Raw genomic sequence first — 17,953 nt, 5'->3', positions numbered from 1 at the left:
GGAGCCGTGACGTCGCGATACTCCGTGCCCGTGATCGGCAGTCAGACCCGGAGCATATGTTCGTTCCGGGGCCTGATGAGAGCGGGGTGCTGCGTGCGAGATCGCGGGGGTCCCCAGCGGCTGGACCCCGCGCGATCAGGCAACTTATCCCCTATCCTTTAGATAGGAGATAAGTTGTCAGCACGGTAGTACCCCTTTAAAGGTTGCAGAGAAAGTTGTTGCACCTGGGCCTGGATGTCTGAGGTACCCAAAAAGCTCCTCTGCCACATAAGAAAACTAACATGATTACCCCAGTGGCCTCGGCGATACGGTGTGTACTCCTGGCACCATGGCTCCCATCACTGAGCGGTGATGCCAGAAGTACGGAGTGTGACTGTTGTGGCTGCTGATTGGCTTAGGCTAGGCTCACACTATGGAATTTTCGCCTGCAATTCTGCTTTGAAATTGCAGGCACAAATTCTGCTTGCTAAAATGTATAGTATAGTGAATGGGTTTCCGTTCACAAATTCACACTTTGGAATTTGTGAAGTGAAATTTGTGAACAGGAGATCCACTTGGAAATTTCTGCCTGAAGAATGGCATTGCTCATTCTTCAGGCGGAAATACTCGCGGAACACAATGTAGTCTAATGGAGACTGCAGTGTCCACACGGTCCTAGCGCCGACTGATTCAGTCGGCGCTGGCCGCAATCGTAATCTCTGGGCGGAAACTTTCTGCCAGGAGATTCCGAAATGTGAACCTAGCCTTATAGATCACTGTGCATCCGTATTGCATCTGTTTATTTTTATTTTTTTTTTTCATGTTTTATGTTTAACATTTCTTGATGCTATAGACATTAATGTTTTGTGACTGTAAAATGGCTAAAGTATATTGTACATAAACATGTGAAAAGTCTAAAAGTAAAACACTGGCTCCACAATATGGACCATATAATTACAGACTTTTTTACAGCACCCATTGTTGTGTAAAGAGGCATCAAGCAGACTTGGGGTTCAGACTGCATGAAAATATTCACTGGTTTCTTTTAAACAGGCGGATCTGTTGAATATAATACAGAGGCCCCTCAAGTTACAATATCAATTGGTTCCTGGATGACCATTGTAAGTTGAAACCATAGACCAGTGGTCTTCAACCTGCAGACCTCCAGATGTTGCAAAGCTACAACTCCCAGCATGCCCGGACAGCCGTTGGCTGTCCAGGCATGCTGGGAGTTGTAGTTTTGCAACATCTGGAGGTCCGCAGGTTGGAGACTACTGCCATAGACTATAACTTTCTAAAAACAGGAGAGAAGGCGCTCCATAGGGTAATACCACCGGAGATGGGGGGAGGGGAGAGTAAAAGCTAATTTTAAACTGCTCACCCTGGGTGGTTGTGTAGCCTCATACACAACAATGGAAATCGCTTGGATACAATGGTCCGTCTGCAGCCCTCCTGGTGTGGATTCCACATTGTATAGGTACAAGACAAGGCTTCAGTATAGGGTGCAGGAGTACATCAGCGCTGAACGGACCCATGCCTGATGAATCTGCGCTTGTGCAGGGAAACGCGTTGCACCAAATAAATTGGATTTTACCTTCTTACCTGCTGTGTCCTGGGTCCGTTCAGCAACGATGTACTCCTGCAACCTATACTGAAGCCTTGTCTTGTACCTATAGACTATAACTAGTAATTGGCTTTGAAGCCCCCAGCCCTCACCTGGTTTGCAAATGGGCATCTAGTCCACATCACAGGTCAAAAGCAGTACAGGACATGTAGGACTGTAGAAAGGTGCTACTAAGCTTCTATCAGTGCATACGCTGGAGTAATACAAGGGTTCTAAAGTCTACTTTGTGTTCCGACATCCCCTATGTCTTTTTGCTCTTTGCTCTAATCTTCACCCATTATTTCTCCCTTAATTTCCTTAGCAAACAGAAAGAATAGTGGGTGGTTTGCTGTAGCCTTCCATGCTCCTGGCAGTTACCACTGACTTCTTTATAATATTGTGGAAATGAAAGCAGTACACAATGAAGAAAACATGGTACATTTAATCAGGGCATGCTTGGCAATAGATGTGCAGGGTTGTGCAACACATCTCAGGTTTACATTCAGCAATGAGGATGAAAATGGCACCTGTTCTGCTGGCAGGATTGTACAAACACTGTCAGGATTGGGGGTATTTGGAGGTTGGCATTAAACATGTCAACTACGTATTTGTTACTTACTTCAAGTGGCAGACTTAAAGAGGCACTGTCATTGTTAAAAATGTTTCATATATTGCAGGACTCAATATAATATGACATTTCACAATATACACCTGTTAAAAAAAAAAATCATTTTCACCTGAAATTCAAGCTCAAAATTGCCGCCACTAGGGGTCGCCTGTCTTTTAGCCAGACAGACTAGTCTAGATTTTACAGCATACTGGATACCGGCCGTAAAGCATACCGATATCCAGTATAGGAGATTTCTAATGAGTGTATGCAAAACCACAGATAAAAGATGTGTGGACATGCCGGGAGCTGTAGTTTTACAACAGCTGGAGGCAACACTGCTCTAACACAGTTATTTTCAAACACTGCAGCTTCAGTTGTTACTAAACTACAACTCCCAGCATGCTGAAATAGTCAAAGCTTTCTCGGACTCCTGAATGACAAAGAAGTTGATCAGACATTCAGGAGTCTGTGAAAGATGAATGACACACATAGTGACAGCTATGCTGATTAGCACCCAGCTTTACTTGGAGAAGATAAAACAGATAGAACATGTAATCATAAAAATGCTGTACTTTTATCTAAAAAAATCCTTGCACTAATTGTATAAAGATCTATTCTTATATTTATAAATTTGATCCTGTTATGAATTCACCATAATGTCTTCTGATTACTGCAGGCAAGTATCTTTCTCTGTGTAACATGACACAGCATAAAACCAGAGAGGAAAGGGTTACAGAGTAGAGAGTACTGATTGGCTGACAGCCCAGGCTTGCTCCTGTGAGGGAGACAGACTGACACGCCCCCTCCAGCCTGCACAATGAAAAAGTAACTCACCAGTAGATAAATGCTTATATATCTGGATATATAGGTCCGAGTCACATAAAAATGATATGCACATGATCAGGATTGGGTCCTGAGTAACATATAACTTTTTTTTCTTTTTATTGCACTATAACAGGTGTGCTTTAATAAGAAATTATTATTAGGCTAAGTTTCCACTTGTTTTTTTTTCTGGCAGTTTTTGGAAAACTGCCCCTGCAGCTTTTGAGCCAAAGTCAGAAGTGGATCCATAAGGGCTTTGGATCAAAAACTGCAGTGGCAGTTTTCCAAAAACTGCCAGAAAAAAAAACTAGTGGAAACTTTGCCTAATGGTGGGATTACCATGTATGGTGCTAAATTCATCATTGAAACAAAAATTATTCGTGGATCATGATAATACAGCAGAATTACATACAAACATACACACATACATATACAGTCATATGTTGTGAAATGACTCAGGCTATGTTCATATCAAATTTTTGAACAAATCAGAGAAATACTTTTGGAGTGTTCTGACGTGTCCATAGGCCCCATGCACCAACGTATGTCAAGAGTGTTCTTCTGGCATATGCTTGGCCATTATGCGTTGGCATACACGTTGCTGTTTTTTTTTTTAACCGTATAGGAAAGAAAGCGTGATGGGTCCTGGTGTGATGGGTCCAGACTGCCATGACTTATAATTCAGGGACTGAATTCAGGAGATGGCACCATGACCTAGAGGAGTCCACTTAATTGTATAGTGATACTTTACCCTATTTTATGTTGGTAACCAGATCAATGAATAGAAGAGAGTAAGGGATGTGGCAAGAAAGAAAGAGTGGTATAAGGAAAAAGGAAGCGAGGGAGTGAAAAGCCATGATGGTGGGGTGGGAGTGTACAGATTCTGGTACATGGTGATCTGTGCAGGAGGAGAAGGTTTCCATGGTAACTGAATTCCTACTCTTTCCTCCCTTCCCAAGATGATTAACTCTTACACTGCCAGTAACCTGCCTCAGGGAAGTCACCAGCTGTCAAGCCACTTACAAGCGTACAGGGCCACTATGCATATGCACATAGTGTGTGTGTGAATAGCTGTGTGTGCATATGTATGTAGAAATGTTTCACAAACATATATATTGAGTATCACATTTTATGCTGTTTCCCAGTTACCTGTTATCATGAAATTAATTTTTTTTTGTAATAATTTGGATGTCTTAAAACCATACAAAAATCAGAAGCGATTGTAGGTAGCATGCCCCTACTAAATCTAAAATAATATATACCCTGCAGCCAAGATATACACATTTTACTTGTGCACTATCCTGCAATCATATCATTATATTCACAACCACTAATATTTTATATTCGGATGAACACAAAAAAAAGTAGAAAATGTATATAAATAAACAAATAATGCATATATGTGGTGAAAACACACAGCAGACCTACGCAAAAATCCCTTTTCTCCCACTAGTATTTCTTCCATACAGCCTCCATTTTACAGCTTGCCGATTACTCCGTCCATTTTCTGAACAGATTGGGACTGTAATGCTGGAAAACAAACTCCCCCAACCTTGTCCATATGAATGACTATACATATATATAGATAGATAGATAGATAGATATTTAGTTTTGTCAAGAGGAATACAGAGTACACTGTATAGACAAGAACTGATGGTGATATAGATTAGAATTTCTATTGGGAGCTTCAGTAGCAATAAAGAATATTGATGGAGGTCAAAGAAACAAAGCACTTAGATGACCCAGGATGAGAAGCAGATGGGATGGGGGCAGGCATTTTGCCTGTGTGAGTCTCTGCTGTTACAGTCCAACTACCTGAAGTAAAGGGGAGCACCTGTTGAGGAGTACTCCTCCTTGGTCTGGCACATTGAACAGGCATCTGACATATTACTATATGTGTATGGTGGTGGTGTGGGGGTCTTGGCTGAAGCCGCTTTACCTCACGATTAAACAAGTTCCATAGCCCAGATACTACCAATTACCACTACCTCACAGGCTAACCTGCCTCATTCATGCTGAAAACTGCATTTACTCCACCATTAAATACAGTCTTACAATACACTTCTCCATACTATACATACAACAGGTTCTTTTATTAAGATTCCCCCCCCTACAGTGCGGTCCATATAGCCTGTAGATAGGCCTATTAAAACCTCCTTGCTCCCCAATATTCTAGTTATTGGCTTAATGATATGATAGCACTTCCACCTGCAGAGTAGACTGCTCAAAGCCCTGAGGAAGCTGCATATGTGCATCCACCCACACAATGTGCAAGATTCACGTATGTAAAAAAATAAATTTCTACGTGTGCCATTTTGGATGCAAAATAATCTCCAAAATAAGGTTACATAACTGTAATAAAAACATGGATACCTGACTCTATACCACCATATTTTATTGAAACAGCACCATTACATACACCCACACCCAGACATGCATTATACAATCTTGTAGCACTCACTATTCGTTATACAATGTGATATGGCAGACATACAGCAAGCACACTCTGCATGTTATTCATTCCTGTTTGTGACTATATACAGAGCTTATATCTTTCTAGATTAGTAACATTTTTATCTTACATGTTTTGAAAGAAAATTGTGTGTGCGTATATATATATATATATATATATATATATATATATATAATCATTAAAATGTAGATTTTACATATAGAAAGAGGGTGCAGTGTGTACAGTGTAATACCCTAGGGCAGTGGTCTTCAACCTGCGACCTCCAGATGTTGCAAAACTACAACTCCCAGCAGGCCCGGACAGCCGTTGGCTGTCCGGGCCTGCTGGGAGTTGTAGTTTTGCAACATCTGGAGGTCCGCAGGTTGGAGACCACAGCTCTAGGGCAGTGTTTCCCAACCAGGGTGCCTCCAGCTGTTGCAAAACTACAATTCCCTGCCTGCCAGGACAGCCTTTGGCTGTCCGGGAATGCTGGGAGTTGTAGTTTTGCAACAGCTGGAGGTCCGCAGGTTGGAGACCACTGCTCTAGGGTAGTGTTTCCCAACCAGGGTGCCTCCAGCTGTTGCAAAACTACAACTCCCTGCGTTCCTGGACAGCCAAAGGCTGGGAGGTGTAGTTTTGCAACAGCTGGAGGCACTCGGGTTGGGAAACACTGTTATAGGGGTATATAAGTGGACCAACATAAGTTTTACAGAAAATATATCCTTTGGTAAAAACAATCCAGTCTCAGAGCTAACTACATCGTAATGCTGTGATAACTGTAATCATTGATGGGTAAACATGCAATAAAACCAATATCTGGGATCACTTATTTGGGATCAATCGATATATTCAGGCCTAAAAAAAAAGCTGGAATGTTGAGCGATAAAGGCAACATACAACACATGGCGCTCACCTGTTCATACCAGTCTCGATTGGTGCACGTACACTCTGGCCACCAGTTGGGACTGTTGCCATTCATTTTTGGGGTGGCACTTTTGGGGGGCCCTTTCAAGGTTGGGGTGAGGTTTTCACGTGTGGCTGGAACAAGCTTTGCTTTTCCACGAGCCGTCGGGGTGACAGCAGGTTGTGACGGGAGGGTCTGAGAGCTGTAACCTCCATAGCCACCCCCATACTGCTCATGCTGCCACTCTCCATATGTTGGGGGTTCCATCCTGCGCAGAGCAGACATGCGAGACGCCTCGTAACACTCAGGGCACTTGCAGCAATGATGATGTTTGTGCATCATAAAATCCGACTTCAAAATGAATAAAACCTAATGACAGATCAACCCAGCACCCACAATCTACACCCCCGAAATAAGGCTGGATGAATATGGCAGCAGCTCAGCTTTTTCTCACAGGGCCATGTCTCCAGGCAATATATTCCAGTGAAAAAAAAAATAAATCACTTGAAAATCTAGGCAGTGCTCAATATTTACCCTGGATTGGACACAAAATGCCCCAAAGACATCAAAATATCAGCATAATAAAAAATATAAAGGCAGATGGCATATGTGGCCAGTGGGGGGGTGAAGAAAAAGCAAAAAATTTATAGAAAAAGAAAATCCAATGAGTGTAATCACCGGGAATAATATATAAAAACTGCCCTTATTATTAGCATTAGAAATACAGATTTCCTGAGCATAAATCCTGCAGGTCTTTCCTCCTCCTCCTTCTTCTTGGTGTGGGGGGTCTGTTATGAGGAGGGGGTTAAATAAAATGCAGTCGCCTGTGCTCCCTCCAAGATCCCTTAATGTAAAGATGGCGTTCTTCTGTCTTGCCTTTTTGCTTTCTCTCTCTCAGCAGTGAGCAATGGGGCAATGGGCTGCTCGTTCTTTCAGGCCCAGGGTCGGGTGTGGGTGCCTACGGCTGGGTGCTGGCTGCTCCTGGACAGTGTGCAGAGGAGGCTGGACTGCTGGTCCCTGATGGAGCTGCTGCTTCTCTGCCTCTGGATGCAGCATCTCCTGGCTTCAGCCAATCAGGAACCAGCAGCAGCATCAGCACCACCACCGGCTGTAACCCTCGAAATGCCAGAAGAAGGCCTGCAGTGCATAGAGCTTGGCTTTCAAGTGGAGGCTGCCCTAGTAGCTGGAGAGTTAATCAAGAAAGAGTTAACGGAGACCGGGATCTGCAGCTGACAGATTCTAAGGGGGGAGGGAGAGAATGGCAAGGGGGAGGGCCACCGACATTTTATTCAAGGATACAAAATCAGAGCAGAGAAGAAACACCCACCCACTGAAGCTTTATTGCCTCATTTTGAGGTTGACAAGTGCTACTAAGCATCATCAGCCCTAGTATGTCCTTCTTCCAGCATGCAGCAGGGCATTGAGTGGAGGAATTAGATGTGTGCTGTAATGATTCACAGTGACAGATGCGCTGGATGGAGCCATAGAATGTTCTGTAGTCTACGCTGAACATGCAGACAAAAGGAAATCTGAAAGATGTCTATCACATGTTAGGAGACTGGAGAGATGGGCAGCGAAGCTGGAGAGTCACAGAATTCTATTCAGCAATGCACCTGTTCTGCTTTCTTGTTATAATTGCATTGGTCCCTCCACTTTATGTGGACTACACAACCTAATGCTATAGTATAGTCCTGCCTCAGTGTTTTAGCAGAGAATATGAATTTTGTACGGAAAGTGGGAATATACTCAGATATTAAAATGGTTACAGTGTAAAATTTGTTATGGAAAGACAGAAACGGAACCATCAAGATTAGGTTCCCACAGCCATTGTTTCCTGTCCTGCTATTCTCCCATATTGCGGCCCAAACAGATCATACTAACAAACGGATGCACACTGATTCAAAGGAATGCCATTTAGTGGCATCCTTTTTCATCAGTTTTTTCATCTGTTAACTGTGAAAAAGTCAGCCGCCTACAGATTCCCACAGCGGGGGTACTACTACTCCCATCATGAAATAGACTAGTTTCCATGATAGGAGTAGTAGTTTCCCCGGCTGCGGGAGTCTCTGGGCAGCTGGGGAGACTACAGTAGTGTTTGTACTACTAACCCCATTATGAAACAGAGTCCATGTTGTCCAGAGTCCATGTTCCATGATGGGAGTAGTAGTTCCCCCGGCTGCTGGAGTCTGTGGGCAGCTAGGGAGACTACAGTAGTGTTTGTACTACTAACCCCATCATGAAACAGTCTGTTCCATGTTGGGGGTAGTAGTACAGGGACTGAGGGATTCGTCGCACCAGGTCTTATTTCTGAAACCTGATGGAATCATAATCTATTAACTAGGGGAGTGGGTGACATGCTCCATTCCCCTGCGATGTACATACAGTGGGGCAAAAAAGTATTTAGTCAGCCACTCATTGTGCAAGTTCTCCCACTTAAAAAGATGAGAGAGGCCTGTAATTTTCATCATAGGTATATCTCAACTATGAGAGACAGAATGAGGGAGAAAAAAATCGCTTGGGCGAAAAGTGTTGGTGTGGTGGGTGACTGGGGATCATAGGGATGGCTTTTATTTTGAGAGCCACTGTGTTCTTTCTGTCACGATTCGGCAGGCTGGATGTGGATCCTCTGTGTCAGCGAGGGATTGGCGTGGACCGTGTCGGTGGACCGGTTCTAAGTTGCGACTGGTTTTCACCAGAGCCCGCCGCAAAGCGGGATGGTCTTGCAGCGGCGGTAGCAACCAGGTCGTATCCACTGGCAACGGCTCAACCTCGCTGACTGCTGAGAAGGCGTGGGACAGAAGGACTAGACAGAGGCAAGGTCAGACGGCAAGGTTCGTAGTCAATGTGGATAGCAGAAGATCTGGAACACAGGCTTTGGACAACACTAAACGCTTTCACTGGCACAAGGCAACAAAATCCGGCAGGGAACTGCAGGGAAAGTGAGGTAATATAGCCAGGGAGCAGGTGGAAGCTAATTAGGCTGATTGGGCCAGGCACCAATCATTGGTGCACTGGCCCTTTAAATCTTAGAGAGCGGGCGCGCCCGCGCGCCCTAAGGAGAGGAGCCGCGCGCGCCAGGACATGACAGCCGGGGGCCGGGACAGGTGAGTGACTTGGGATGCGATTCGCGAGCGGGCGCGTCCCGCTATGCGAATCGCATCCCCGCCGGCAGTGTCAGTGCAGCGCTCCCGGTCAGCGGGTCTGACCGGGGCGCTGCAGAGAGAGGAACGCCGCGAGCGCTCCGGGGAGGAGCAGGGACCCGGAGCGCTCGACGTAACACTTTCCATGGTCTTTGTGCGCTGGAGTTTCTTTTCTCCATATTATTGTGCACCTTTGGATTTGCTATTCATGTTATTGATACATCCCTTTATTTTTGCACTTTTTTCATGCACAATTGTACTTTATATAATGGTACATATGTTATTGATACTTATCTTGGTATATCGTTTTACTATGCATTTTTATACACATGTGTACCTTATATAATGACACCATTGGTCATCACAAACATACTGGTGCTTCCATTTGTTTTGTTACTACCTCATAGCTAACTTCGCACTGGACCTGAATTTGCTCTTGTTACCCCCCTTCCCTGGTCACCACCATTTTTCTGTGTCCATGTCTTTTGTTCTTTCAACATCCTTCATGTGTATTCATATTGCTTATCAATAAAAGATATTTGCTTTTACAAGTGGTCCTTACTCTGAAGCAGTGGTGGTTTATGATACATACAGCATTCACGCTTTTAAATTCAATGAATGATGCATTGAGCCTGGTGGACAATTTAGTATTTGGTCTCTTATCCGCTCTTCTAGATAGATTCAGAAGCTCGGTTTTAATTGTAGAATCCTGGTGATCACACGATTATGCGAGTGTTCACCGCATTTGGTTTATAAGAATATGTAATGTTCGGGATTATATAACATTGCTGCAGCACTGAGGCTCAGATGGTAAATGCTTGGGTGGAATGGGCCCTGTGTCCTACTTCGTGACAAACAATCCAATTGCATCATTGGCGTACATAGAAGAGATGGGGCCGCATAGCAAATATTGATATGGGCCTCCTATAATGCTGTCTTATTTTGTCCCTAGGACAGAAAGATCTCTTGTTTATTTCCCCTGGCTTTTCTTGACCCATTGGTAAATACATTCACTCTTGCTAAGTAAATCCACTCCAATCCTCGCTTCCGCTCCCGTGCTCTGACTGGTAGAGTGGCGTTCTCTTCCAGGGCAAACAGCAAACAAAGGAAAGCATCCAGCACCAGGTAGCAGGTAAAATATCCACTTTATTGAGGCATCTGAATAAAACAGGTACACAGTCGTCCCCCTTCTCTCCCCCTATCCACTCTTCCCTTCTTACTTCTTATGCTCCCATCTTATTCCTTTCTCTCCTACTTCTTCACCTGTGCTATTTGCTTTTAGCCATTGTGTTCTAATGTCATTGGTTGTTCTGAGTAGAGGACCCACTGCTAGCTTGCATTACCTAGCCTGTATTAGATCAGGATCTATCTATTCCTATTCTAACTCACATTCATATGATCTGATCTGCTGTATCTCTACTATTGTGTAATGTTGATGGCTTATACAATTCCTTCTTTTGTCCATCTGTTATATTGGACAATGTTTGTTTCATATTTTGTTAACTGAAAACTTTCAATAAAACTTGAATTTGAAAAACAAAACAAAAACAGGTACACAGGAGCGTAGTGGCCTATGCGTTTCGGGCTGATGTGCCCTTAGTCCAAGCATAAAACATGATAACACTTATTAATTAAGTATATCCTAGTAATAGGTCACATGTTTGTTAGACATGTATACTAAACAAAGCTAAAAAATGTGGCATGGATTCCAACCGAAAAGGAATCACAAATGACTTGCACTGGTATTGCATTGGAGTACAGGTCTATGTTCACACTTTACTAAATACAACTATCATGAACATGCAGGACATGGTAAATACATCCTCCATTAAATTTGCAGTTCCCTGGAGAAAGGAGTTCTGCACCGTATATCATCACTAGAAAAATGGAATGGGACTAACAAGGATGGGGCCTTCTCTTTCTAAGTGCCCCATAGCAGCCACATGGTTTGCCACTATGGTATGTATGCCCTTGATCATTGGACAATGTCTGTAGGCGACTAGTGTGAAAGTATTTATTTTAGCTTTTAGTAATAATACAACAAGAGAAAAAACAAAGCACCAAGGCAACACAATTCGGCAAAGGTTTCAGGGATTACATAGTCTTTCCAGGGAAAATGTCCCACAAATGAACGCACGCTTGCAAGAGAAACACAGTAGCATGCCTAGCAGTATAAAAGAGTAGGATGCAGAAAACAGCAGTATAAAAGAGTAGGACGCAGAAAACAGCCATAAGCACCAGGTGCCAAACAAACAACCCAGTACAACCACTCCAACAGACAACCTGTCATACAACACATTCACACTCCGGAAGATTCCCCCCCCCCCCCCCCTCAAAATACAAGACATAGGAAAAACAAAGCCCACTAGATTCTAGGAGATATCTGAGCCGGAACATCAGCAGATTCCCCAATAATCAAAAGCCAGGGTACCCAAACCTTGTCAACTTTTTAGGGCATTGCCTACTAGCATACAGGGATTGATATCAGGGGACATATTTATTCATCATTGCTTTCCAGCGAGACCAAAGTGCGGTCACGGGATCCTTCCATGCCATGATAAGCACCTTACGGGGCACAAAATAACAAAAATCTGATCAGCAGACGCCTATGGGAGCTGCTCTCCAAACCATTAACTAGGGCCAAAAGAAAAAGCTCAGGGGTCAAGACATAGGGAAATTCCAAGTGATCTGAGAGAAAACCCATCACCTCTCTCCAAAATGGGACCACACAGACACACTCCCACATATAATGTAAAGGGGTGCCAACCTCAGACTGACACCTAAAGCAGGCATCTGAAGGGGAAACCCCAATTCTTTTCAGCCTAACCGGTGTATAATAGAGACGCAGGATAAAACGAAACTGGATTGAGAAGTCCCTTGCACTGACAACAGAAGAGTAATAGGTCAGGACCACCTCCTTTCACATATCCTCCGAGAGCATAGGAATATCCTCCACCCACTTTAAATAAGCAGTATCAAAAGGACTAGGACCCACAGAATGAAAGAGAGCGTACGACTGTGTGAGAGGTTTAACGAGATCAGTAGTACCCAGGAGCAACTCCACATCATTAAAAACAGGAGTAACTTCCAGGGAGTCAAATTGTGACCGTACCACATGTCTAAGCTGCAGATACCTAAAAAAGGCACCACTGGGGACAGCAAAACAGTCCTGAATGTCAGAAAAGGAAGGAAAGGAGAGACCTTCCCCAATCAAATGAGAGGCAAACCTGACTCCATGGGAGTTCCAAAATACAGCAGCCTCCAACCCCTGCAGGGGAGGAAAATGTGAATTCGCCCACAGGAGTGCACTGGGAGAGACTATAGGCTAGGGAAACAGCTAGACACCACTAACCCCAAACCACAGCAGTCGTGGGCAACGGAGTTGGGAGAGAGGAGGACGCAGTGCTCCTATAAAGCGTATTAGTGAGAGACTCATAGGAACACATCAGAGCACCCGCCAAGGCTGTAGCCACGTTGGAGAGATCCAGGTCGATCCACCAGGCTGCGTACACCAGGAACAAAGGAAATAATTATAGAGATTCGGGGCTGCCAAGCCACCTCATGTTTAGGCGCCTGGAGAAGAGCTTGACTCAATCTAGGAGATTTACCCTGCCAATAGAAGGACCCCAGACCAGAATTTAAAGGATAGAAAAAACATTTAGGAGGAATGGTATCGGAGAGATGAAAAAAATTAAGAAATTTAGTAAGATAGATCATTTTAAAGGTATTAATCCTGCCCAAGAGAGACAAGGGGAGAGAAGACAAGGAGGAAAGCTTAGACTTAGTTAGGGAAAGAAGAGGTTCAAGGAGAAATAGTCAGATAAGGAAGCAGAAACCTGCACACCCAAATAGTGAAACCCATTAATGACCTGTAAAGGAACAGAAAGAATAGGTGGGAGGACCGCATTCCGAGTGAGTGCCATGAGAGAGGACTTAGTGGGATTGACCCGGAGGCCCGAAAAGGAGCCAAACCGGCCCAGAAGGGCAAACAAGGACCTAAGGGAGCCCTCCACATGTGCAAGATAGACTAGCGGATCATCTGCGTACATGGACACCTTCTCCATCAAAGACCCCCAGAATGAAGCTGACACATCCAAGTTTGTACGCATTCTAGCCCTAGGTTGGTCATAGAGAAGATTAACCCATGAACGGAAAACAGGCCCAAAACGGAAAACTGTCAGCAGAGACCACAAATACTGCTACTCCACTGAATCAAAGGCTTTTATATATCCAAACTGCCCACAAAACCCGGAGTAACATTGCCCTCTGCAACTGCAGGCATGAACTCAGACTGGTCAGGATGAACGAGGGAAGAGACAACTCCATTTAGTCTGTTGGCTAAAATCTTGGCCATCATTTTAATGTCACTTTAATGTTAAAGGAGAACTCCTATGTTCCCAATTCGAACTATATTAATCCCTAAATATAGCCCAGGCTTATACCTGTTGATAGAGGCCACTTTCGCGCGATTCGGTCCAGCCGTCCCTCCGCTACGCCCGTCTGAAATTCCAGTCACTTCCGGGTTCAGGGCATAGGGAGTGTAGCGTAAAAGACTACATCTCCCACAATGCCCTAGCATAATGTCCGGTCCGCTCCTGCCCTCCTCCTGCTTTTCCACAGGTCTGCCCACTCTCCAAATTATAATAAATCCCGCCCCCATTGCCCTCCCATCTCCATAGCCCCACCCATCCAAAATACGTCCATCCTCACATGTAGCCGAATCTCCAATGAGTTTTCGGCAGGTGCTGCTGTAAGTGTACATCGCTAGATGCTGTATTGGCGGAGCAGCAGCGTGCCGAACCAGCGGAAAGTACTGCACCAAGCACCATACATGATGGTAATAAAAAAAAAAACCTTCCCAACTAGGCTGTCTCCAGCTGTTTCAAAACATCATTGTTATGTACGGGCATGCTGCGACTTGTAGTCTTCATCCAGCTGGAATCAGGCTTTCATTGTATGTCAAATAAAACTATATTTATATACGTCCTCACACACACGTCCTCTCACCCTCCTCCTCCTCACCCCCCCCACTCTGTGTTTTCCCCGTCAAAACTTGAAACCTCCCCGTGATAAATTATGTCCTGTGTAGACAGAGCAGGGGAGGGGAGGAGCTGTGTACGTCCTCATTCTCCCCCTGTCTTCTTGTATTATGCAGAGTTGCGCTCTCGCGCTCTCCATCCTCCGGGAGGGGGGGGGAGCGCGGCTTGATTATCTCCTGCAGACATGCGACCTCGGGCTCTTGCTCGGGAAGGCTGCGTCTGCATTCATATTCATGAAGGGGGAGCGGCTGACAACGGGCTGGGAAGGGAGCGATGAACCGCTGGGCCTGCTAGGAGTTATTACACACCGACTACAAGATGGCCACTGTAATAGAAGCTAATGGTGGTCGAATGTCAGTATTACAGAAGAACTACTGAGCTTCCTGCCGGACGGACCAGGGGGAGAGCACTAGGATGCCTGCAAATTCGAAAATTCAAGTATATTACAAAGCTATATAACTTTTGGTGGTAAACTAAATGCAAAATAATTTTTATATTCTGGAGTACTCCTTTAAGCAAGGAAATAGGTCGATAAGAATCAAGTCTATTGGGGTCCTTACCTATTGGGATCCTTACCAGGTTTCCCCAACCATACCATCCAATCCCGGAGTCTTGCCGAGCGGCAGGTCCCTAATGGCTTGAGAAACGTCCTCAGCAGAGAACGGATCATCAAGAGCCGAACGCTTGTAGGGAGTAAGGGGAGAGAGGGACAGACAGAGATAGCAGGAGAGCAAGAAGCATAAAGATCACAATAGAAGTCCCGAAACACCCTGTTAATGGCTACAGGATAGAAAACAAGAGACCCATCCGCACTCTGAATACATGGAATAGAGGCCACTGGGCGACTCTTCCTTGAAAGCAATTTCCCATTTTTATCCCCAAACTCAAAGAGGGCATCCTCCTTATCTACTGGTTTCTTCTGAACTCTATCTTGCTGAACCACTAATAATGCCCTCTGCGCCTTAGCTCAAGCATGCTCCCCATCAGGGGAAGGGTCACGAACCACCTTAGCCTCTAAGCTACTGACCTCAGATGGGCAAGGACCGCTCCCGAGCCAAGTAAATAGCCCTCTGACCTGCCACCCCAGCAATTAAAGCACCTGAACCACAGCCTCATTGGCATCCCATAGAACCAAAGGATCAGGATGACTTCCATTATGAGCCCAGTACTCATCATGAGCAACCTCCACCACCTCAGCAACTGCCTCAGACTGGAGCCAACTAAGGTGCATCCTCCAGAGCTTAGAAGAAGGACAGGGACCCACAGGGAGGGTAAGAACAATAGCTGAGTGGTCGAGATCCCCCTAACAGTGTACAGGATATCTCCTACCATAGGAAGAAGATCCATTGAGGCAAAGACTAGGTCTATTCTTGAGAAGGATCTGTGCACAGAGGAGTAGAAGGAGAAAACCTTATCAGTTGGATATTTCTACATCCACACATGTATACAATTCAACGCCAGGCGCCAGGAGGTGAGGACGGAGGAGCCCGAATCTACAGCACTGGTGCGATCGACCAATGGAGCAGGAACAACATTAAAATCACCTATAAAGAGAACAGGAGTAGAGGGAGAAGTAACTCGGCAGTAATAACATCCAGTACATCCACACAGAACTGAGAAAACAGAAAGATCTATGGGAACAATGTAGAATCACAAACCTCCCTTAATGATCACAGACTACCTGAGAGACTTCCAGGGGAAGAGATTTAGATACTAGCACAGAAACCCCCCTCGCATAAGTAGAGTAAGTGGCATGATACCCCCTCACAATCCAAGCCCGCTTCAATGCCAGCACCTTCTGACCAGTAACATGTGTCTCCTGCAAACAAATCAAGTGGGGAGAATGATGTTTGACAAAATCAAGACAAAGGGCCCGCTTAAACTTGGAGTTTAGACCCTGGACATTCCAGCTTACAATCTTAAGAGACCCCATCATGGCAGAAATCAAAAAGGAACGCAGGGGAATACATAAGGGGCAGAAACAATGGAAGAGAGAGGGTTCCAGAGCACACAACCAGCAAACACACAGACAAACAAAACACACACAAAAAATAAAAAGCATGAAAACAGAAAAAAAAAAAATAAGACATTCCCAACAATACCCTGCCTAACACTAAAGGAACCAAGTGTAGACCTATATCCTAAATGCTAACAGTTAGGAGAAATGGACTTGCATTAGCTGAACTGAAGTAACTGTAAAACACAACACTTCCCCCCAACCCACCGCCCCCCCACACACAATAATAACTAATTGGAACAGCCAATTCACCTAAGGCCAGACCCCCTAAAAGAGAACCTTAAAGGGGTACTCCGGTGAAAACCTTTTTTCTTCTAAATCAACTGGTAGCAGAAAGTTAAACATATTTGTAAATTACTTCTATTAAAAAATCTTAATCCTTCCAGTACTTATTAGCTGCTGAATGCTACAGAGGAAATTCCTTTCTTTTTGGAACACTGATGACATCACAAGCACAGTGCTCTCTGCTGACATCTCTGTCCAATTTAGCAACCATGCATAGCAGATGCATAGCGGATGTGTGCTAAGGGCAGCATGGTGGCTCAGTGGTTAGCACTGTTGCCTTGCAGTGCTGGGGACTTGGGTTCAAATCCCACTAAGGACAACAATAAATAAAGCGTTATTATTATTATAATAACGTCAGCAGAGAGAACTGTGCTCGTGATGTCATCAGAGAGCATTTCAAAAAGAAAAGAATTTCCTCTGTAGTATTCAGCAGCTAATAAGTACAAGAAGGATTAAGATTTTTTAATAGAAGTAATTTACAAATATGTTTAACATTCTGCCACCAGTTGATTTAAAAGAAAAAAGGTTTTCACCGGAGTACCCCTTTAAATCTCTGCTACCAGCACACTCCCTCCATCCCAAGGCAGCCATAAGGGGTGGAGATGGTCAGCAAAGATAGTCATGAGGAGGGGGGCACAGCTGCTTCCTTTCCTTGTGCTGTTTCATCTTCTAACTATGCTGTGCACCTTCCTACCTCTCATGTGCACATCGGCTACTGCCCCTGATGTGTACCCACTCTTGCTGCTGTGCTCGGAGTAGGAAGAGAACCCAGTCCGGGTTCTCACTTTCCGCTGTCTGTCTGCAGACCTCCAAATCCATTGGGCCCAGGGACTAATCTAAAATATGCCAATGGGCCTGAGATGGGCACACAAAGAGGGGCCCAGAGGCGGAGAAGGAGAAAGTGGTCTGGAGGAGGAGGGGGCACTGGAGTCTGGAGGATTTAGGTGTCTGGATGATTTAGGGGTCTGGCGGAGGAGTCTGGGGGATTTAGGAGTCTGGATGATTTAGGGGTCTGGCGGAGGAGTCTGGGGGATTTAGGAGTCTGGGAGGACAGAACGTCCTGGGAGAGACTGGGGGGTCTGAGGGGACAGAGGTGCCTGCG

General features: G+C 44.9%; 1 protein-coding gene across 4 annotated transcripts in view; it reads right to left on the bottom strand.

The window, feature by feature from the left end:
• Positions 1-17,953, bottom strand: part of DLG3 (discs large MAGUK scaffold protein 3) — a 390,374-nt gene that overhangs the window by 314,163 nt on the left and 58,258 nt on the right. For 2 of the 4 annotated variants that reach the window (XM_056540773.1, XM_056540774.1), the window contains exon 1: positions 6,380-7,419. The exons of the other annotated variants lie outside the window; for them this stretch is intronic. In XM_056540773.1, the coding sequence (XP_056396748.1) occupies positions 6,380-6,712 (333 nt within the window). In that variant the 5' untranslated portion in view covers positions 6,713-7,419. Of the gene's footprint in view, positions 1-6,379; positions 7,420-17,953 lie in introns of those variants that run through there. 4 annotated transcript variants of the gene reach the window in all.

The sequence above is a fragment of the Hyla sarda genome, chromosome 9 (genome assembly GCF_029499605.1).
Source record: "Hyla sarda isolate aHylSar1 chromosome 9, aHylSar1.hap1, whole genome shotgun sequence".
Lineage (NCBI taxonomy): Eukaryota > Metazoa > Chordata > Amphibia > Anura > Hylidae > Hyla > Hyla sarda.
The sequence above is the reverse complement of the archived record's forward strand: the minus strand, read 5'-3'. Positions and strand labels throughout refer to the sequence as shown.